The 23,641-nt window shown below is 36.8% G+C and overlaps 1 protein-coding gene across 1 annotated transcript in view; it reads left to right on the top strand.

The window, feature by feature from the left end:
- Positions 1-23,641, top strand: part of CUNH7orf31 (chromosome unknown C7orf31 homolog) — a 35,566-nt gene that overhangs the window by 6,731 nt on the left and 5,194 nt on the right. The window contains exons 2-7 of the mRNA XM_055314483.1: positions 3,199-3,366; positions 12,125-12,196; positions 14,195-14,224; positions 17,240-17,421; positions 19,154-19,242; positions 23,237-23,411. Of these exons, the coding sequence (XP_055170458.1) occupies positions 3,199-3,366; positions 12,125-12,196; positions 14,195-14,224; positions 17,240-17,421; positions 19,154-19,242; positions 23,237-23,411 (716 nt within the window). The remainder of the gene's footprint in view (positions 1-3,198; positions 3,367-12,124; positions 12,197-14,194; positions 14,225-17,239; positions 17,422-19,153; positions 19,243-23,236; positions 23,412-23,641) is intronic.

The raw sequence follows: 23,641 nt of genomic DNA, 5'->3' as shown, positions 1-23,641 counted from the left end.
ATTCCTGTGTGACAGGCTATGGTCCAGGAAACAAACCATCTCTTTGGCTTCACTCATTCAACATACTCCAATCACTACTTCCTACAAAGCATGTTTACAACAGTGAACCGGTTAGACTCCCTGCCTTCCACCCTCTTAAGAAAGACCAGAGAAAGTCATCTGAATTACCAGTTTTCAAGATCAAACTAAGGCCTACCAGCCAATTTATGAAATTTCCACATCTCCAGTCCACTGAATGGTACAGTTGTAAGGGATGAGACCTGATTCCTAGGAAAGGTAACTGTGGAATGGAGCAATGCTTTTATAAAACTTTAGCATGCATAACAATCATCTAGAGGGCTTATTAAAACATATTACTGGGGCCCACCCCCAAACATTCTGATTCCTAGCTATGAGGGAGAGCCTGAGAATTTATATTTCTAGTAAGCTTCTTTTTTTTTTTAAGATTTTATTTATTTACTTACTTACTTATTTATTTATTTATTTATTTATTTATTTATTTATTTATTTATTTATTTATGAGAGACACAGAGAGAGAAGCAGAGACATAGGCAGAGGGAGAAGCAGGCTTCCCATTGGGAGCCTGATGCAGAACTTGGTCCCAGGACCCTGGGATCACAGCCTCAGCCTAAGGCAGACACTCAACCACTGAGCCACCCAGGTGCCCCTTTGGTAAGCTTTTAAGAGATGTCAACGTTGGGGCACCTGGGTGGCTAGTTGGTTAAGGGTCTGACTCTTGGTTTCTACTCAGGTCATAATCTCAGGGTGCTGGGATCTAGGCCAGCATCAGGCTCCATACTCAGCAGGGTGTCTGCTGGAGGATTCTATCTCTCCCTCTTCTTCAACCCCCTCACTCCCTGGTGTGCTCTCTTTCTCTCAAATAAATAAATCTTAAAAAGAGAGAGAGAGAGGGCAGCCCAGGTGGCTCAGCGGTTTAGCACTGCCTTTGGCCTGGGACATGATCCTGGGAACCCAGGATCAAGTCCCATGTCGGGCTCCCAGCATGGAGTCTGCTTCTCCCTCTGCCTGTGTCTCTGCCTCTCTCTCTCTGTGTGTCTCTCATGAGTAAATAAAATCTTTAAAAAAAAAAAAAGAGAGAGAGAGAGAGAGATGCTGATGCTGCTGGTCCATGATCCACACTTTGAGAACCATTACAGGATCTCTAGATAAAGCTTAGGAGCAAGTGCTTCTGCTCCTTTACAGGACTCTCCATTTTTAAAAAATCAAAAGACAATCTCTATGTCCATCAACAGATGAATGGATATTGAAAATACTCAACCATCAAAAAGAATCAACTCTTGCCATTTGCAACCATATGGATGGAACTAGAGGATATTATGCTAAGCAAAGTAAGTCAGAGAAAGACAAATATATGATTTCACTCCTATGTGGAATTTAGGAAACAAAACATGAATATAGGGAAAGGGAAGGAAAAATAAGATGAAAACAGAGGAAGACAATCATAGGAGATTCTTAAAGATAGGAAACAGAGGGTTGCTGGAGGGTGCACTTGATGGAATGAGCATGGGGTGTTATATGCAACTGATGAATCACTAAATTCTACCTCTGAAAATAATAATACACTACATGTTAATTAAATTGAATTTAAATTTTAAAAAAATCTCTAGCCAAGACTACTCAATGGAGAAAGAATATTCTTTTCAACAAATAGTGCTAGAACAGCTGGTTAAAAGAACGAATTGTATCCTTATCTCACACCAACAAATCAACATGGATCAGAGACTTAAATGTGTAAGAGCTAAAACTATAAAAACTATTAAAAGAAAACATATGGGTAAATCTTCATGATCTTGGATTCAGCACTATATTCTTGACAGTAAAAGCATAAGAAACAAAATAAAAAATAGATAAACTGAACTTCATCAAAATTAAAAACTTTTGTGCTTCGAAGGACACTACCAAGAAAATGAAAAGACAACATATAAAGTAGAAGAAAATATTTGCAAATAATATATCTGAGAAGAGACTTGTATCTAGAAGCGTTACAACTCAGTAATAAAAAGAGAACCCAATTTAAAAATGGCAAAGGATCTGAATAATAGACATTTGTCCAAAAAATATGTACAAATGGCCAATAAGCAAAAAGATGCTCAACAGCATTAGTCATTAGGAAAATGCAAATCAAAACCATAAAGAGCTACTACTACAAATGTACTAGGAAGGCTTATATGAAAAAAGAAAGTAGATTAGTGGTGGCTTTGGGCTTTGGGGGAAGGGCAAGTGGGGAAATGAAGGCAAACAGAGTATAAGGTTTCTTCTTGAGGTGATGAAAATGTTCTAAAATTATGATGGTAGTTGTACATATTTGTGAATATACTAAAAACCACTTAATTGTACACTTTAAGTAGATGAATGGTATGGCATGTAAATTATATCTCAATAAAGATGTTTAAAAGAAATAAGCACATGGACTCCAACTGTAAAAAAAAAGGGGGGGGGTATCTCTAAGCCCTCAAGAATTTAACCTTGTTCCTTCAGCAATCTGATGATGCCTAAATAACCAGTGTTTCTCATAATCTACTCGGCACTGAGAATTCTGTTTTAAAAATGCAATCTAAAAATAATACTGAAGCTGTAGGAATTTTAGTTGTTTGTCTTAATCTGTTTGGGGTGCTATAACAAAATACCACAGAGTGGGTGGCTTCTTATAAACAACATTATTTCTCACAGTTCTGGAGGCTTGAAGTCCAAGATCATGATGCCAGCATGGTCCCATTCTGATGAAAGCCTTCTTCCTGGTTCAAAGCTGGCACCTTCTTGCTGTGTCCTCATATGGCAGGAGGGGCTAGCGAGCTCTCTGGGGTCTCTCTCTTTTTTTTTTTTTTATTTATTCATGAAAGACACAGAAAGAGGCAGAGAGATAGGCAGAGGGAGAAGCAGGCTCTCTGCAGGGAGCCTGATGTGGGGCTCAACCCCAGGACCCCAGGATCATGCCCTGAGCCAAAAGCAGACCCTCAACCACGGAACCACCCAGAGACCCTCTGGGGTCTCTTTTATAAGAGCATTAGTCCCATTCATGAACACTCCACTCTCTTGACCTAGGCACTGAGTAAAGGCCCCACTTTCTTGTATCACCACATTGAGCATTAGGACTTAAGTATATGAATTTTGGATACAAAAATATTCTGACCACAGCATTCCGTGTTGAAATGATTTCAAAAGTCTCCTTCTTCACAGGTATCAGGAATTAAGGGAGTCACTTCAACAATGTAGACTTCCGTGGGGTGCTGAAAGGGAATATGGTGGGATAATACCCATTTCACTCCCAGAGGAACACAGGCCAAAATATCGTTTCATGGGCAAAGGACATCAACATTACGGATTTGGTGGAGAAACCTGGCCGAGGTAAGTAACTTTCTGCCCTTTACAGAGAGGTCTTTATTTTTCATTTTTCTTTCTTTGTATGGTAAGTCCTTTGTTAAATTAAATCTACCTCCACACTTACTACTTTTACTGTTTATGACAAGATGCAGATGGAAAAACTAATTACATAACTTCTAATTGTGAAATAATTTTTTAAAAATCTGAATTTATGGATGTCTTTGGTATCCTTAGAGATGTTTAAGTATTGCAATCAGAAATTTTGATTAATTCCCTTGCTAATCACATTTTATCTAAAACTAAATGGGACTATTCCTGAGAGACATTAAATTAAAAATGTTTTGCTTGCGCAAATAGCTGGCCTAATTTGTACAGATGTGGTTGGTTTTTGGAACTTTTGATTTCTAATTTGTTCATCAATCTCTAGTCATTAGAATCTGCTGGGCACCATTTTCAAATATTAAAATATTTCAATAATCATTTGTAACTCTTAAAAGTCACTCAGCAAGTTTATTCAAAACACATTAAAACTGAGGAGAAAGCAAAAAAAATCTGAGCAGCAGATTGTCACATTAATTGTTCACTAAAAATATGAAATTTTTTAAAAACTATGAAATTTACTCAAATACAATCTATCACACCTTCATACAGAGCCTACTGCTCCTGCTTTATCTAACAATCCTGCTTACCTAGTATACTAACAATCTAGCTAACTAGTTTTTTGTTCTAAAGCAATTTAAAAAAAAATAAATTAGGAAAGACAAGCTGCCCATAGAAAGAGCAACAGCCGGGCAGCCCCCAGTGGCTTAGCGGTTTAGCACCGCCTTCAACCTGGGGTGTGATCCTGGAGACCCGGGATCGAGTCCCACATCAGGCTCCCTGCATGGAGCCTGCTTCTCCCTCTGCCTGTGTCTCTGCTTCTCTCTCTCCTCTCTGTGTATTCTCATGAATAAATAAATAAAATCTTTAAAAAAAAAAAAAGAGCAACAGCCAAAATAATGACAGATGGCAGTCAACAACCTTCCTGAAGCCTCAATGAAGAAATAAGAAGCAGACAAATGAAAAGGCCTGTCAATCCAATTGGAAAGATGCAAATATTGACACACTATAGATAGCAAGGGCCTCAAGATCATGGCTTCATCCAACAGATTTTTTTTAAGTCCCCACTCTCATGGAACTTACTTTATAATATAACATAAATAGATTTATAATACTTTTGTGAAGAGACTATTGTTATCCTGGTTTTACAATACAGAGAGACACCTGGAAGATTCAGTACCTTTCCCTGGATCAGACAACTGTGAAGTTGTGGAACGGGAATTGGAGTCCACGTTTCTTGGATTCCAAAGCTCAAGCAAGTTCTTTTCATCTGTCCATTCCATTCATTGTTTACTCAATAATAATATTCAAAATGTTACTTAAAAATAAAAATATTCATTTGTTCAATAATTTGAGTACAGCAAGCATTGTTCTAGATACTAGAGGTATGACTCCTTACAGAGGTTACATCTATTATCTTCAAAATTTAGGTATTAAAAAAATGCACAACATCCTAAAAGGATCAGAATTGTATTCATGGAACTCCAGAGAGCAAAAAAGAGAGCCAAAGATGAGTTTCTTAAGGGAAACCCAGGTTGAAATGGGAGGTTTGTGTTTCGTGCCTCATTGAATGCAGCCTAAGGCCACTGGGAGATGAAGTAGTTGTTCCAGTTAGAACACCCATCATCCACACCTCAGAAATGCAGGTTCCTGTGTTCTGTTCTCTTCACAGCCTTTTATGTTAAATATTACTGTTTTGGCATATTTATCTCTTAAAAATTTATTTAAGGCAAAGTCCTACTTTCTGATACAAAGTATATCCCTTGACAAACAGCTACAGGATAGGGTTTTACTTATTTCCTATTAGGAAATAACGTCTGTCACAGTATTTTTCTTTTCTCCCCAAAAAGAGCCTTTTTAAACAGAATAGCAGATTATTCTCCATCTGTCTGTGGGGTCAGGCCTCATCTGATCCATACAAAAGCTTGTGCTGATAGTCGTGCCCTACCACTTTCCATGGAGGGCATGTGCAGTGGGGTATTGTGGCGCCACACATACACCACTGTATGCATGGGGAACAGGATCACTCCTGTGCCTCACCAACCCCTCAGTCAAAGGACTCGGTAAACTGAAAGTACCTACTTCTAAGTTAAATGTCTAGTGAGATGTCTTACAATATGTCATCTGATGTTAAGAACATAAAAGAACATGGCTTACTAATGGAAATATAATCACATACATTTATATACACATGTTCCAATGCAGCGTACCCCTTCCAACATCACTCTTCCTTCTGACACTTTATGACATTCTCTAAGAAAAACTCTTTTGAAGGAACTTTAACAGTATCTACTTAACAATAGGTGCAAGTTTCAGAAATTCCAAGCAAAGTTTTCATCACCTAAACCAGCATACATTTGCTTTGAAGAATGAAGTTACAAAGTAATAATTTATAACTCTTTGCACTTCCATAAACACTTTAATATTTTATTTATTTATTGAGACAGAAAGAGAGAATGCAAGCAAGTGTGAAAACCAGGGCAGGGGCAGAGGGAGAGAGAATCTCAGACTAACTGTACACTGAACTTGGAGCCCACATGGGGTACAATCTCAGGACCCTGAGATCATGACCAGAGCTGAAATCAAGAGTCAGGTGCTTAACCATCCAGGTACTCCTATAAATACTACTGAGCTTGGTAAAGTAGCATAGTTTTTACTTTAAGATAAAGGAAATGAGGGACACTTGGATGGCTCAGTGGTTGAGCATCTGCCTTCGGCTCAGGGCGTGATCCTGGAGTCCCGGGTACAAGTCCCACATCAGGCTCCCTGCATGGAGCCTGCTTCTCTCTCTGCCTGTGTCTCTGCCTCTCTCTGTGTGTCTCTCATGAATAAATAAAATCTTTAAAAAAATAAAAAGGAAAAGGAAATGAGGGGCACCTGGGTGGTTTAGTCGACTAAATGTCTGCCTTTAGATATGATCCCAGGGTCCTGAAATCCAGTCCAGCATTGGGTTCCCTGCTCAGCAGAGTCTGCTTCTCCCTCTCTCTCTGCCCTTCTGCCCCTCTGCCTGCTTGTGCTCTCTCTGAAATAAATGAATAAAATTTAAAGAAAATAAAAGGGAACTAGATCTTCCTCTAACATGTTTGGCAAATGTTAAAGAGCTGCTAAATAGATTATATAGTGTCCTGTGAACTAAAGAATATTTTGAAAAATGATAGTAGTAGTGGTGATGGTGGTGGTAATGCTTGAAGGTCAATGCTTATGAAACAAAATCACAGAATATCCCTCTCCTGTTACCTAAAAGTGAAATAAATAGGAAATTATCAGCAGCCCCCAAATAGTAAAAGGAGAACAACCTTAAAGCCATTCGTTTTAAATGTGCCAAGGAAAGAAATTTCTGTGTAGTTTATTTCAGCTCCTAACTGCTTCTCAAGAGGGCATTTGGAGCAGGGCAGTTCTTTGTTCTATACGTTGCAAGATATTTAACATCTCTGGCCCTTGCCCTATAAATACCAGTCTCATTCATTGTGACAACCAAAATAAAACTGGCCATGCCTATTTCCAGACTCTCCCAGACTCTCTGCTGGAGGTATAGAGGAAAGCCACATTTTTGGTTGAGAGCTGCTACATCTAACCCCATTCCAATATTCCAAATGCATACAGAGACAAGGTAAATCAACAAAATCCTGATAATTCTCCAATTTGAAGAGAAGGTTAAACTGTGTAGGCAATCCTATTAGAATAGAAAAAAGACTCAAGAGTAGAAGTCCCTATTTTAAAACATCGAGATCTCAAGAGAGATAAAGTTGTACAGAACGTGTACTCTTCTGGAATACTGTGTTGACTTGAGGGAATGAGCAGAAGCCCAAGGGTATGGCTACTTCCCTAACTTAAAGGAAAGAGCTTTACAGAGGACATTTAACAGGATCTTAGATGGGAGTATACCCAAAATGCTTGCATTCTATCTGATAGAGTTTCAGCACTTACTCTCTGCCACCTCCATGCCATCAAGCTAAAGAAACATGAAAACAACAATATTCAGTCATCAAGCTTTTAGCACAGAAGAAAGGCAAACTTATTTCAGATGACATAATCAAGAATTCACTCACACTATATCATAGCAAATAACTGGGTTTAGACAGAGCTGTCCAAGTAAACACACATAATACAGAACATGTGGTAAGGCGATTTTGTAACCAGGAAGACAAAAGAAAAAATATGACACACATATATATTATATATATTACATATGTAATATGTTTTATATATATAAATATATTTTATATTATATATAATAAAATTATATCTATATAATATGAAATTATATCTATATATAAAAATATATTTTTTAATATATAAAACACATGAAGAAACTAGTCTGAGAAAAAACACAGCCCAGGAAACATAAGTAGATTCTCTACAAAAGGACAAAATAAGTATGTGATCCAATAAAAAAATGAGATGATTAAATAATAGAACATTATAAAAGGGAAGATCACAGGGCTAAGGGGAAAAATGAGAAAAACAACTACACAAAAGCACTCACAGATCTAGTACAAAAAGAAGCAGCAAGAAACAGAACAGATGTCACTGAAAATTGATATAATGGGCTAAAGACAATAAATCACAGAGAAGACAGAGAAAAAAAGTTATGGATATTAAAGAGTTAAAAAGTGATGGCTATTGGGCAGCCTGGGTGGCTCAGCGGTTTAGCACAGTCTTCAGCCCAGGGTGTGATCCTGGAGACCTTGGGATTGGGATCAGTCCCATGTCGGGTTCCCTGCATGGAGCCTGCTTCTCCCTCTGCCTGTGTCTCTGCCCTCTTTATTTAATAAATAAAATATTCAAAAAAAAAAGTGATGGCTATTAAGAACAAGCATAATTATCATAAGGAAAATTTATGTCCCAAGGGAAGAGCATGTAACAAGTAAAACAAGTAACAAGTTAATCTAACAGAAAAGGTATTCAGAGATACACAAGTATCTATACACAGTATTAATATTATTAGTATTCCCTTGAAATTAAGAGCTGAATCTGAAAATCAAAAGGACGTACAATGTAACAGAAAAAAATTGGAGTGAAACTACTGAAATTGAGATACAACTTGGTTATATTATTTTATTCTTAAAGAAAGAAGCCTGTGTTCTTAGGCTACTCACATTCAAATCAAAGTCTAGTGCAGATATGGATGACTGACAAAACTTAGGTTAGGGCACACATTTGCACCCTGATTGCTCAGGAGGCTGGAAAGCAGGTTTTCTGGATTCTTCCTGGGCAAATGAAGTATGAGAAACTAACAAAATGTAGAGAGGGTATGATGAAGATATAAGCCATCTGTGCCAGTCGACTGCCATGCTAAATAACAGCAGCAACAAAAATAATACACTTTTCTATTCAACATGAGTTCCATGGACAAGCAGCATCTAGGAAATGGTGAATGCAAAATCTTGGACCCCACCCCAGATTGACTGAGACAGAATCTGCATTTCAAGAAAATCCCTAAGGTAATTCTAACATGTAGCAAAGTTTGAGAATCGCTGCCAATATAAGAAAATGCAAGCCTTTTTCATATAAATGAAAATGCACTCACCTCCCCCAAAAGGGGAAACTCAAGAGTTTAGATGCATTAGGTCCTGCATCCAGCTCCAAGTCCAAGATCTCTGGGTGATGTTCTCCTCTCTAGTTCAGTCCTAAGCTTGTCCTCATAGCCCTCAGCTGTGCACTTAATGAAGTAAACCATCACCAATATCCTATATAGAGTAATAAGGAAATAAGGGAAAAGGATGAATGAAAAGAATTAAACTAGTTAATACATAGAAATATAATCAATGTGTTATGATCTTTATATAATTATATATTATAGTATATTAAAACATACTATATATGTTAATATAATTATATATACATCCAAGTTCCCTTGCCCTCAACCAGCACCTGAGCTGGTAGGAGTTCATTACCTGATAGAGCTCCCCCCCCCACCAGTTTTCTTCCTGAGAGATCTAGCAGTCAGTGGTTTTGCCTTTGTATGGCTGCTCCAGTATTCTATTAACTTTATGCCACTAGAAACAATACTAGGAGGTGTCCAAAAAATTCTTTAGAGTCTAGAAATACTCCTTTTCCCCATCATTGAATAACAGCAGTCTTCTTACTCTTGACATTCAGGATCAATCATCCCAGGCCACTTGGTATAATCTTTTCTTGCCTGTTTTCCCCAATCATAAGGAGCCCCAATGACCACATCATCAGTTCAGCTTCCAATTCAATGGAGCCAGTGTGTTTCCTGATGAAGCATTTCTCCCTTGACATCAAAACCAGCAAAACTCAAGTGGTTGAGAAGGAAGTAAAATTTTTTTCATTTTTTAAACCATCCATTCCAACTGTGGGAGAAACCATTTATTGGTCACTGGTTCAGAGCATGTGCCACACTCTTGAGAACAGCTTCAGCCACAAATGAATCTTTATTAGGCTGGTCTACATTCTGTAAATATGATAAGACCAGAGTATCCTTTAAATCCAGTCAGTGCCATCTTTTTGGTAAATTGAGTTCCTTAGTCAAAAGTTGTATTTTTTCAGATGGCATGCAGTGCATAAGGTATTCAGTAAGTCCACTGGTGAAGTAAGTGGCAGATGTAGAGTGAGAAGGAAAGGGAAATCCATCTTTCTAAGTATCTACTCATGTGGGGATAAATAATCTCTTTCATGATGGAAGGGGTCCAGTGTAATCAGCCTCCCACCAACTGGCTCACTAGTACACCCAGGGAGATTTTTCTCTATGAAATACGTAGGTTTAGTAACTTCTGCTGGCAAACTCAGATGTGGCCAGGTCAGTTTGATGAGAAGTTCATGTTGCTGAATCTATCCATAATTTCTGCCCTGCCTCCATGATAACTTAGTTTATGAAGCCACGGAGCAAGCACTGGAGTAACTGAAGAAAGCCAGACTGTTGGTCACTTAATCTACCTAATTACGAAACACATCCTCAACTATAGGGCTCTCTTGGTTAGCATTCTTGTAAAAATAACCTTCACACTCTAGGACCATTCTCAGAGGGTGAGAAAGCAAGTTTTCTAGAATCTATCTTGGGTTGATGAGATAAAAGATAGGTATTTAAAAGATACTAGGAGCCCCAAGTGACAGTTGAGTCCTACAATGTATATTAAAACATTACAAGCACCAAAAGTGAAGGCTAATGTAAGCTATGAACTTTAGGTGAAAATGATGTAGGTTCATCAGTTGTAGCAAATTTACCAGTCCGGTGTGAGATGTTAATAATGAGGGAGGCTAAGCATGTGTGGGGATAAAGGGTACACGGGAAATCTCTCTACCTTCTCTCAACTTTGCTGTGAACCTAAAACTGCTCGAAGAAAAATAAGTCTTTCTAAAAAGAAACCAAACACAAGGTCTAGTTTCGTTTGACCACTACCCCACCAATCCCAGTTTCCTTCCTAAAGGGAATCACAGCTACCACTTTGGTATGTCTACTTTCATACCTTTTGTTACACAATTACATAATTATTCATGTACCCACTGGAAATAAATGTATTATATTGTTTATGTGTGGAATCACTGGATATATAGTTGTAGGCAACTTGGTTCTTTTTTTTCTCTGTATAATCTAGAGACTGTAAACACAGATCTATCTAATTCTCTTTGTGTTCAACAATATAGATGCATCATAAACTATTTAGCCATTTTCATATTGTTTTCCTTTACTTTTTGGCATTAACTATATGTAATGAATATTCTTGTATGGGCCTCCTTGAGCTCATACACAAATGTTTCTCTAGGGAAAATCCTAAGTGAAAGTTATGGATCATAATATATGAATATTTTCAATTCTAGAACAATAGCCCAAATGCTTTATATTCTCATGGTAGAATGTAAAAGTATCCATTTCCCGATACTCTTGGCCAACTTTGTTATATTATCAAACTATAATTTTTGCTCACCTAATAAGTATAAAGGTTATCTTGGTTATCAGAATGCATTTCTCTGGTTGAGTACTTATGTTTATGTTTTCTTATGCATGGAAAATATACATAAGACATTCACATTCTCTTTTCTGTTCTTATTTTTTGCCCATTTTTATTATCTTTTAGTTATAGATTATTAGTTATATTCTAGATAATCCTTTATATATCTTTATTGCTAAATTTCTTCCAAACTTTGCTTTGAGCTTTTTTATTCCATCCTATCTTCAAAAGTTTTTCTTCTGATGTTATCAAATTTCCTTTTGGATTTTGAGTTTAAAAGAAAAATCTAAGTTAAAATGTTTTCCCCACCACATGGGACGCACCTGTGTGGCTCAATCTGTTACACATCAGACTATTTCAGTTCAGATCATGATCTCAGGATTGTGAGATTGAGCCTGAATCGGGCTCTGCCCTGGGCATAGAGCCTGCTTAAGAAAAAAAAAGTTTTCCCTACCATGAAGAAAAAAAACATAATTCTTGTATATTTTCTTTTGATATTTGTATGTTTTTCTCAATTCTTTACATTTTTAATCGATCTGAAATTATCTTTAAACATAGGATGAAATAGAAATCTACTTTTCTTAAATGGCTAGTGAATCTTTCCTGCATTGTTTATTGAAAAATAAATCCTTTTCCACTAATTTAAAATGCCACCTTTTCATATGCTAAATTTCCATATATACATGATTGTATTAGTCTATTTGTCTCTTACTATCTGCTCATAACTATGTTAATTTGAAAAGATGTTCAATTTAATCTTTTCTTTACAGAAAACTTCCTATTGAACAATACTATTATTTGACGCAGAATAAAAAAAGTGACGTCTATGGAAATGATTCTTTGTAAGTTTGGGATTTCTTTTTCTTATATTGGACCAAATAACTTTCTTAAGTAAAAATGAGTTGTATGAGAAATATAAAATCCCCAAAATGGGAACTTTTAGAAAAACAAGTATTCTTTAACAGGGATCATTAATAATAGGAACCAAGACCAAAGAAACAAAAATAAAACAATAAACCAAAACCCACTAACCGTTTGTGACATTTAAAAAGAAAAAAATACAAAATACGGAATAGCAATGTTCAAAGGAATTCACACAAGTCACCTGGGACCATTTCTCTGCCTCTGACCTAGTCTAGTAAGAATCCATTAAATTTCTTAAAAGGTTCATAGGAAATGCTCCAGCAGCTCTGCATAATTTTTTCATCAAGATTTATGAGGACAGTGGTTCATTATGACAATCTACAAATAATTTGTGCTAAAATTACTAAGTCTCCTTTTTAGATAAGGAATACTTTTTAATTTATCCTTTGCTTAGAGGAATTATTTTCTAGTATAATAAATTATTTTTTCTTCTTTGAAACAATTTGTATAATTACAAAAGCATACTTTTTAATTTTCAGATAAAAATAAAATACTGACAACACGGAAGTAACAATGAAAATATCACCTCTTTAACTATTAGAACGGTCAGGAATCTGCTTTTAGGAAGGATGTTAATATAGAGTTCAGCCACGAGAGGGAGCCCAAAAGACATGAATTTTGTAGTTGTGAGGCCCTGTTTGTTTATTCCTTTGGGATCAGTAAACTTGGAAAAGTAACTGCAGAGTGCAGCAGTAAAATAATGGACTCGTTCACATCAAGGAACTGGTCTCAATGAGCATTTTTAATTTTCATTCAACCTTTCAAACGCTCAATTTTTTTAAAAATTATTTAATTTTTTTTTATTTTGAATCAAATTTTAGGTATTACTTGTCAATATCATAGCTTAATTTGTCACATGAGAAAAATTTCAGATGCTGATTTCATATTTCATAGCCAATCTAGTAACTCAAGACCCCCTGGATTCTTCATATTCATTGCCCCCCACCTCCTTCCCCAACTCAACCACAAATATAACTGGAAGACATGTTTGTGTTTTTGTTTTTTAATTCCAAGCCTACAAACTTGGGAGTCCAAATAAATATATAAAACTTAAAATTAATGCGAATTATGTGTTTATAATACACTGTAGACTCAGAAAATTATAAGGCTTATATACCACTTTCTGAATAAACATGTACAAATTAAACCTTATAATCCTTTTTATAGATTTTTGCTATCAACAGATATCATTGTATTTATTTTTCATGCCTGAAATATTTCAGAAATGTCTGCATCAGCTGAAACTAAGTGTTGAATCCAACAAAAGTAGGTGACAGTCCTTCTCGCATGTGGACTTTGTTCCCCAGCTTCAGTATTATTTCTTGGCAGGCAGGGCTCAGAGTAATTAGTAAGTATACAACTTTCAAATGAGCTGATTCAGAAAAGCCAGGCCTCCAGGAACTTGTTCAGTTTTGTTCTAGCCTTTCTGGCATCTGGACAGTATTTACTATCACAAGAGATCAGCAATCCTGAGCAAAGGGACAAAGCACACGTAGTACTTATATATCTTGTCCCATCAAGACACACTCGGGTCACCTTAGGTCATGTAATTGCACCACATGCATGGTGTCAGGCTGCCACAGAGAACTTTGGCTATTGCCTGATTACGAGGATGAATGTCAGAACCAAAACCATGGTATTGTTAGAAACAGTCAGTTCTGCACATGCGCTGCAAGTAGGAAATGCAAAATGGGTGCTGAATGGGACTGAAGTTAGATTGGTCGCTAGAACTGAGATGTGAGGACATCCTATCTCTCTATCCGGTCAATATTCAGTGTTCCAGAACATCAATTGAGAATATTATCTTAAAGACACTGTAGTTTGAAAATGAGATACATCACTATTCTTCTAATAGGAACATATGCTTTAAAAAATCTTTAATATAAACGGGGATTTATTTCCTGTTTTTATTCTAGGATGCCCAAACCACCTAATTCAACAGTAGGGTAAGTATATACTTACATTTTCCTTCCCTGTTATAATCAAGAAAAGAAATATTGGCAATATGTATGTCTCAGTGTGAGGATAAATGTGCCTTTTTATGAAAGATTTTTATTTTTAACAAGTGGGGGGAGGAGCCTGGTTAATTATATAATACCTTGCTAGCCTTTTTTTAAATAAATTTTTTAAATTAAGTACAGTTTAAATTTACAGAATTATTTGAAAAATAGTACAGAGTTCCTATATACCTCATACCCAATCTCCCTATTAACATCCTATATTAGTATGGTATATTTGTCACAATTCATGAGCCAATACTGATGCATTACTTTTAACTAAAATCTATACTTTATTCAGGTTTTAACAAAAATAACCTTTGTAATACATACAAAATTTTTAATGAAATCTCATATGAGATTCCTCAAGACAGAGTCCATAGCTCACAGGTCTTCAAGTAAAATATGCTTTGCTAAATCATTGCCAGATATAACTTAATATTATTAACCAGGAAATAGTTTCTAGAATCTGAGGGGAAAAATATTTCTGCCTCAATCCCAAATGATCAGAATTAATCAGGGCCTCTCCATGCCTTCCTAACTTCTACCTTTTATCCCGTCTTCACAAAGCCAAAATCCTGACTACAGGTTTACAAAATCAGAAGGATCCAATAAAGTCATTTTGCAAATTGACTTCCTATCAAGGGGACCAATCCCTAGGGGGTAAAAAAATGGCTTTTAAAATTTTTGTTGTTCTTTTTTTGTGATTTAACATGATCTTGGCCTTTAGAATTTGTCTTCTAAATTAAGAAGTCAATCTCTACTCTCTGGTCATGTCTTTGTGATGAGAACAAGATACAATGAAAACCAATGTAATGGCCTTTGTCAGGAAGTCCTTACCAACATCAGATTATTAGAAGATGGGGCCACCCTGCCCTGACCTCTGGGAACATGCTAGTAGCATTTAGCTTGTTGAATGATCCTCTGAAAAAGATTACAGATAAAGCAGTTAGCAGAGACCTGGCACATAAATGCTTTGTTGTTGTTGTATTTGTTGTTGGGGTTAACAATATTTCAAGGCAACCTCCTTGGAGTAGAATTCCTATTCATGTAGTAGTTACAATGTCTCAGAACCTCCCACTGAGGTATTTTGTAGGGAACATTAGACAAAGGTGACTATTTTGTGAAATCTCCATACCACATTTCCTTTAACTGCATCAAGTCTGTGGGAAATGGTATTGGAAGTTTAAAAATTAATCCCTTATTGATTTCTCATTCCCACTGATTCTTACATCTTTGCTCAATCTGATACATACTGGGAAAAATTCAAGAGAACCAGGATGAATCTTCTTCCCAGATAAGTTAATTAGCACATACTGAGACAATCATTAGACTCTATTTACTAGGTCATTCTTTCCGGTATGTTTTGTGACTAAATCTCTCTGACTGTTGGACAATATTTGAACCCCTGCCTTTCTCATTCCATTCTTCATTATTCCCAGAGTTTCTATTGTTCTTGTCTAGTCTCATGAAAGTGAATGAGGCAAGCCCCCAAGGCTCTGAAAGTATAAGAACTTCCTCTAGAACACGGGCTTTTTACTAGACCTCAGTAAACTCCATCCTTTCCCGACGTAGACTGGACATGTTTCCATGAGCAAAAATGTGTTCATTCCTGTTTTATTCACACAAATAGTTTGCTCAAACTATAAATGATCACTTATTTTTAAGCGGATTTGTAAGGGGAAGTTAATTCAAGGAAGATAGTTAACTATGGAATCCATCAAATTAGACAATGGAAATATATATTTAGAATAAGTAGAAATCATTGTGTCTTCTATAAAATGAGGTACAGCCAGTATTTCTTCACTGAAAGTAGTTACTAGGCTAGTGTTTTTATGACTATGAGGGACAGCAGTCAGATTTGAGGAATGAATGTCTTGATTCTGTGTTCTCATGTCATCACAGAGTTGACAACTTTGTGCCTTGTACCAAGCCATGTAGTAATTGATGTGGTACTTTTTAAGCAAAGTAAATAAATCAGAGAAGTGTTTAGTGATTAGCAATAAAATGATGCTATACCCAATGCAAAAAAAAAAAAAATGTGTTCAACTGAGAGAGTGTGTGACAAAGGCAGGAAAACCAAATCACTTTACACAAAAACCAAATGAATTAGCTGGCCTCATAAATGACTTTTGCTTGGAGTCAACTTTTTCTCTTACAAATCAACCTTCTTGTGGTATCTATGAGAGACAAGGAATTTGTTATGAATCTTATACTGCTAGGTATTTCAGAGAGCCCATCAAGATGCCAAGGCTGCTGAATTCAGTACAGATTTGCATCAGTGTGCCAAGTAAGCAGTAGAGGCCCAGATCTGGGCCAGCACTCACAATTTTTTTAAACCTCTGCTAGTTCTTTTAAGAACTCTGTTAGTTTTTCACATCATAGGAAAATTATATCCCTGTGGGGTTTTTTTAACCTTTTTTTTTTCCATCAGCTAGCATACTAGCTATTTTTGGCTTTTTGATTTCCAAAGAGTACTGTGTACATAAACGGGCAGTATATTTTGTTGACTGCTTAAAAGAAACAAATGGCCTGGGTTGAAAAGTTCAATGCAAGATGGTTAGAGATCACTTTGCGTACTGAATGCCCAAAATGATCCCATAAAATAAAGTACAGGGATCCTCTTAAAATAAGAGGTAGGAAGTGAAAGCAACTAGAAATTCTTCCTATAGCATTCTAAAAACTATACATTTCATGTTGTGAAAATTATTCACAGATAAAGAATTCAGCATGATTTATTTTAAAAATTAATTTGTCTAGCAAAGTTAAGAAAATTTCACGTTTAACGGAATACATTCTACCAGAAAGCTAACTCCATGAGTATAGGGACTTTGTTTCACTGTCATATCCTCAGGGATTAGAACAGTACCTGCCACAAAGAAGAATCCCAATAAATACCTGATGATTAATTTTTTTCAATTGCACTTCTTTCTATTCTCTTTTGTTTGCTCAACTAAATCTCAGAGAAATCTGTTCTTCATATCCAATTGAACACCCGTACCACACACACATCTCACGTGGTGCCATGTTCCCGACCTTTACCTCACCTAAGGATCTCTACACCGGCATTAAAGCCCGAAACCAACAGCCATTTCCTCCCACTGTGCCAACAAAGGCTTATGATACAACGATTTTGAAAACAAGAGGTAAAATGTGATTTGATATCAGAACAGTATTGATTCTTCTCATATTTGAATTTTATTGAATAATAAAATTAAAGAAAGTAGGGCAGAGAACTCAAGTCACAAAAGTGTGACCCACCAGTAGATTATGAAAGTTGTTCTTAACTGTGGCCACACTTTAGAATCATCCAGGGCCCTAACCACAGACTAAGTAAATCAGATTCTCTGCATGTGCACTTAGCTTTTCTTCTTTATATAGAGTCTCTCCCATGGTAGAATCAGAAACCAGGTATTGTAGAATTATGTTTATTCTTCCTGTATTGTCTATTTTCATTTCCTTCCTGTTCTCTCTTATGGTTTAGCTTTTAAAGATTTCACCCTAGCTCAGGTGATCAGCACAACAATGATATTTGGTTCAGAGCATCAGGGTCTAGATATGGGTATAGTAGTTGTGATGAAATTGAAAGACTGTCATTGAAATAAGACTCAGAAGATAATGGAAACAGTTTGTTTAGGTCCCCTTAACACTTGGGGCATCTTCTTCAGATGCACGCCTTGGAGTCTGTCCAGATGTGTTTTATTAGGCCATACACTAATCATCAAGACTCTCCCACACTAGATACCTTAAAACAGAGGAGAAACCTATGGAGACAGATTGAAGGTCCTAGAGAAAAGGTAACTGAAGGTGACAGAACAGGTGCATGGTAGGTAGAGAAAACCATCTGTTGAATGAATTTAAGCTGTGAGGTAGGTAAGACCCAAGAACTGTCCTATAAATGCAGTTTCTCGGTATATAAATATTTGGACCCAAATGTTTGCCATCATCAACATCAGCTTCAGTACCTTATTAGGAAACAGTAACAATTTGAGAGACATAATCATGGAGTGTTTAAGAACTATGGAATCAGACTGCATGGGTAGGATTCTCACTCTACCACTCACCGTGAACCATAGCAAAGTCCCTCTTAGAGGACTTTAAAAGGATAAGTTTGTTGTAATAACCCTTAAAAAATATCTTTCCAAAAACTACTACTGCATTAGTATTTCTACTCTTTTTTTTTTACACTTACTTTAACTCTTCTTTAACAGAAATTGATAGTATGTGGATTAAGAGTGCAGGTCTAGTACCAGATTGCCTGAGTTTGAATTATTCCACTTAACTAGCTGTGTGATCTTGGGCAAATTGCTTACTTTCTTTGTGCTTCAGTTTCATTCATTAAAGTGGAAATTGTAGTACTTTCCTCATTGTAATGTGATGATGTATATAAAATACATAGTACAGCACTGGCATATGGTAAATGTTCAATAAATGCCAGCCTTTGTTCTTATTACATATAAGGATGGATGTACAGAGCATTATTTAATGTGGAACTTATTATAGGGCCCAAGGAGGCCATGCTCTGTTTGATAAAGCTTATCAAACTACCACTAATACCTAAGACGGTATAATCTTTAAAATGTTCTCCTTCAGTGCCTTTTTGGTAAGCAAGTGTTAATTCCATTTCTTGATATTTAGTCAGAGAAAGCCCAAATCAAGTAGTATAGAAATGTATTTGCCAAGCCTTCAGAGACCAGAAAGAGGATCCAGGAAAATTTAAATTTAAAAGTGATGACTTACCTAAGAATCCCTTTCATTAATCAGAGAGGTGCAGTACAGGGCTAGCATCTTATTTCTATTTCTTGCACCCCAGAACTCTATTCATAGAAAACTATTCTTGCATATTACAGATAACAGTGCTTTTCCTGAAAATTTCAGGTAATCCTTACAGATATGAACTGCTTGATTTTCCAATGGATTCAAAAAAGAAAGCCTTGACTTGGCCAGGTCAGGGTGTATATTATGATGTAAGTATCTTTTAAACTGCGTTTTTAAAACAAAGTTTTAAAATGTTTTCACACTATACATTTATAAAAACCCCAAAGATGGATTGTTTTATTTTCTATCTGGTTAAAAAAATCTTGAGGTTTTGACCATAATTCACATGTTTTTGTTTTCTTAGTTGATTTCACATACTTTGGCAGTTATGTAACATTTCCACAACTATAACAAAAAAGGTTCCCACACTGAAAGAAGGTGGAGGGCTGCATTTCACTATGTATCCCCCAACTCTATTCTTATAATTCATAGTATATTAACTACAAATATACACAGGTCCCCTCAGGAACCTCTTCTCACTGGCTATTTCTAGTCATTACCAAGCCAATGAGAACATTCCTTTTCCTTTTATAATTGGCAAACAAATTGATTAAAATACTTTGGCTGTTTTTGTCATTACCTCCCCAAGTGGCCAAAGATTTTTAAAAAGGTTTTCTGTCTAATAGCCAGGAGATATATTTTTGGAACTATTTAAGATTTTTATTCTATTTCTCAAGAACTCAACTCTTAGTTTTTGCAATATGAAAATACTCTTTAGGATAAAATCTAAATCATCTTATTTTTTGAAAGAGTGTGAGGGAGTCGGGGGTTTGCAGAGAAAAAGAGACAACCTTGAGCAGGCTCAACTCAGAGCCCAACACAGGGGCTCAATCTCATGACCTGAGCCAAAATCAAGAATCAGATGCTTAAAAATTTTTTGATAATTAAAAAAAAAGAGTCAGATGCTTAAACAACTGAGCCACTCAGGTGCCCCTTGTAATCATCTTTTGAGTAAGATGAGCTATAATAACCACAGAGGTTAAATGCCATAAACCTCTACCTTTGACTAGAGTATTTTAACAAACCATTTTCAGAGCCTAACTGAACCTACTATCCAATTTTCCTTAACTGTAAATATTTGGAAAGAACTTTGGGTTCCCTTGGAAAGAGCATCCACTCATATCATCCTTACAGAGGAGTGTGGTTTCTTTCTTGAACTATCTGCCATATTTCTAATGTACAGTCTCCATCCCCCTCCTAGAGATACATTCCTCATTCCTAAAACAGTTCTGTCTCTGCACAAAAGCATCCATAATCCATAATCCACATTCACCCTCAACTAACCACAATGAATTTGGCAAGGACACAGGTACCTTCTTTAGAAATGTAACATCTTATCAAATAATTGGCTGCCCACAGTTCACCTCTCCTTCACCACCAGCACCCTGGACCCCACCCCCTACCTGCTCATCTCCAGCAACAACTAACGTATCCAGAATGAGAAATAAACTGGTGGGTTTCTGCTCTACCCTGCATGTTTCCCCATTTATGGTCTCACCCACCCCTCCACTTTTCCTCCTCCACCTCAGGCAGCCTTTCCTCCCATTGTGCATCCTCTTCTCCCTTGAACTCTTTCTTCCCAAGACCTAACTAGATACCAAAGGAAAATATCTCTGCCAGTCTTTCATTTCTTATTTACACCCTCTCTCCTTTGTGCTATGTTTCATATGTAAATGAAAAAAAATTCTTAATCGCAACTTCTTAATGTAAAAATGATGCTGATACAAAAGAATTAAGTGAAACACGACCCACTAAGGAACCAGTGTTCCTAGTACTAAGCTCTCCAAAAGGGCAAAGGGGTCTCCAAAATAAACCTGTTCTTGTTTTCCTATTAAACCTGATTAAGCCCCATCATTCAAGACTAAAAACAAAAACAAAAAAAAACTATATTTAATTTCTTGGTTTTTTTTTTAATGTGTTACAACAATATTAATCTCTGTTATTTTGTGGCAACTTACAGAGTTTTGGTAGTTATCACGGGGCCCTTAGAAATTTGCACATACTTTGCATGTAATAGTTATTCAGTAAACGTTTACTAAGCAACTTATGAGTTATATAGATTTTATGGGCTACCTAGGAGTATAATTATAATTTATATGGTACTACTCTGAAAATGTATTTCAAATTTAAAACAACTAATATCACTGTAGATTGGAGTGTCTGCCTAAATAGTAACATCTCAGGAACCGGAATTCCTTCCTACTTTTGTACTTCTATTGCATATCAGACAGAAATGTCACCCTGTGAATAGTACATTTAACCAATGAATTCCTATTGAGTGGATGATCACCAGCAGCCCCTCTCTCATTGTCCTCTTAGAATAGCATTACCTTAACATACTGAAAATTAGCCAGCTCTCCACTCTCAAATATTCCTGACTCTTTAAATTCTTCTCAAGACACCAGAGGTTACAGTAAAATCTCAAATCTCCCATTTTCTTCCTCTGCATTTCAGTAGGTCACTGCTGTTATTTAAGCTAGATTAAGACACAGGATTAACCCAGCCCGTTGAAACAGTATTTGGGGGGAAAAAAAAGTCCTTATTTCTAAACTATCTTTGCAAATCATGATCAAGATAAGGAGAACAGGGATCCCTGGGTGGCACAGCGGTTTGGCGCCTGCCTTTGGCCCAGGGCGCGATCCTGGAGACCCGGGATCAAGTCCCACATCGGGCTCCCTGCATGGAGCCTGCTTCTCCCTCTGCCTGTGTCTCTGCCTCTCTCTCTGTGTGACTATCATGAATAAATAAAATCTTAAAAAAAAAAAGATAAGAACAAAGAATAAGCAAGCCACGTATTTGTTAAAGGTTTATAGAGGTGGTTACTTAATACACAAAACAGTCTTCTGTCAAGGGTCTTTTACCATGACTATCCTATATATGGAAAATGGGGATCATTCAAACTTCATAGGGTTGCTATATTCAGCATCACCCTGAGATCCAGAAACATTTGAAGGCCCCATGCCTTAGGGCTCAGCTCTAGCTTCCTCTGGCTGTGCCCCTCCCCATGGCGCAGGATGTTTATGGGAACAAGAGGATATGTCCATCTAGAACCCATGCTCCCCAGTCTCCCAACTCCAGCCTGATGTCGAACTGCAGAAAATCTTTACAAAATGGCTCTGAACCCAGTACTCAGGCCCTTGTAGGGTATCTTTCTAGGTCCATCCTCCTAGAGGTTGACACTGCTTCCAAGCTACCTTTAGGCCAAAGGGATGGCCAAGTGATGGCTGTTTGCTGGAAGCAGAGGTAATAGGTACAATAGATCTTGAAACTGAGGACCAGGGTACCCTCATATCCAAGACACTTCATCATTTGAGATGGAATTGGGGGTAGGAAGAAAGCAGTAAGGAATGTTGAGGCCAAGGGCCAGCAACTAGCTCTTTGTGAACTACCATATCCCAATACACAATTAGGATAGTCTAAGAAGTCTAAATTTGAACCTGGTCTTCCAAGTTTTCATGAAGGTATTTCATCGAAGTAGGAGGATGAAACACATTTTATTCCTTTAACAGCTTATTTCCTTGATTCATAAATTAAACTAGTTAGACTAATGGAAGGTGGGTTCTCCCGCTATACTCTAGCCCCAGGACCTGCAAATGTTAAGGGTGGGCCTGACCGTCAGGACAAGTGCATAGTGTTCAAGAAAGTTAATTCCATACTTTCCACTGCCATCCATATCCCTGCTCTTACTGTTCCTTTGGCCTCCCCATCTCTGCATGTCCTAAAGGCCTATTTCTGTAGTATGACATAATATGGCCTCTTGTCTCCTCCCTTCTTCTCTGTTCTGAGCCCTACTTCCCTGTTCAGATGGAATCAAACTCTTCCTCCTTAGAGTACCTTAGAGCCCTTTATATCTTTAATAAAATGTTGTTGGAGGTAGAGTATTCCGAGGGACATTTCTCCAATGTACACTATAGACAAAGTGCCTGCTAAAGCAAAAAAACTTTAGAAAAGACCTCACCATTTCTTTGATAAAATATTGTGTTTAAATATGGCTAAGTTGCAGAATACTAGTAATTAATGAAGAAAAAAATAGTATCTGACTTCAGCTTGGAATTTCCTTTACCCTTCTTCCTGCTGACATAGTGAATCAGCCCTTACTCTACTGGATGACATTAACAACAAACTCTTGTGTTTATGTTCTAGTTTCCTGAATGTGTTGAGAAAAATAAGCCTGTATTCTACCCAAAACCTCCTAAAACCTTCGCTCCTAACACTTCTTTAAATTCGTGGGACCCTATTAGCTCTCTAAAAGAAGCCAACATACAAAGAAATCTTGAAAGGTCCCACTGGATCCCTTCATACACTCATGATTTTACAGGTATGAGTTTACTTTAATATGAATAAAAAGAACTAAATTGGAATACTTGGCAAATGCTGTTACAAGCTTGCATCTTCTAGTGTTTTTCCCTGTTTCTTTAATCTAAGTACTAATACAAATAAGGGTGGGTCTTAAGCTTCTCCTAGTAAGAAACTGGGAGGTAAAATTTGTTTTCAGTTTATTCATTCTAATTATATTACAAAGGGAAATGGGTAAGAGTTTTTCTATAA

The sequence above is a fragment of the Nyctereutes procyonoides genome, unplaced genomic scaffold (genome assembly GCF_905146905.1).
Source record: "Nyctereutes procyonoides isolate TBG_1078 unplaced genomic scaffold, NYPRO_anot_genome, whole genome shotgun sequence".
Lineage (NCBI taxonomy): Eukaryota > Metazoa > Chordata > Mammalia > Carnivora > Canidae > Nyctereutes > Nyctereutes procyonoides.
The sequence above is the reverse complement of the archived record's forward strand: the minus strand, read 5'-3'. Positions and strand labels throughout refer to the sequence as shown.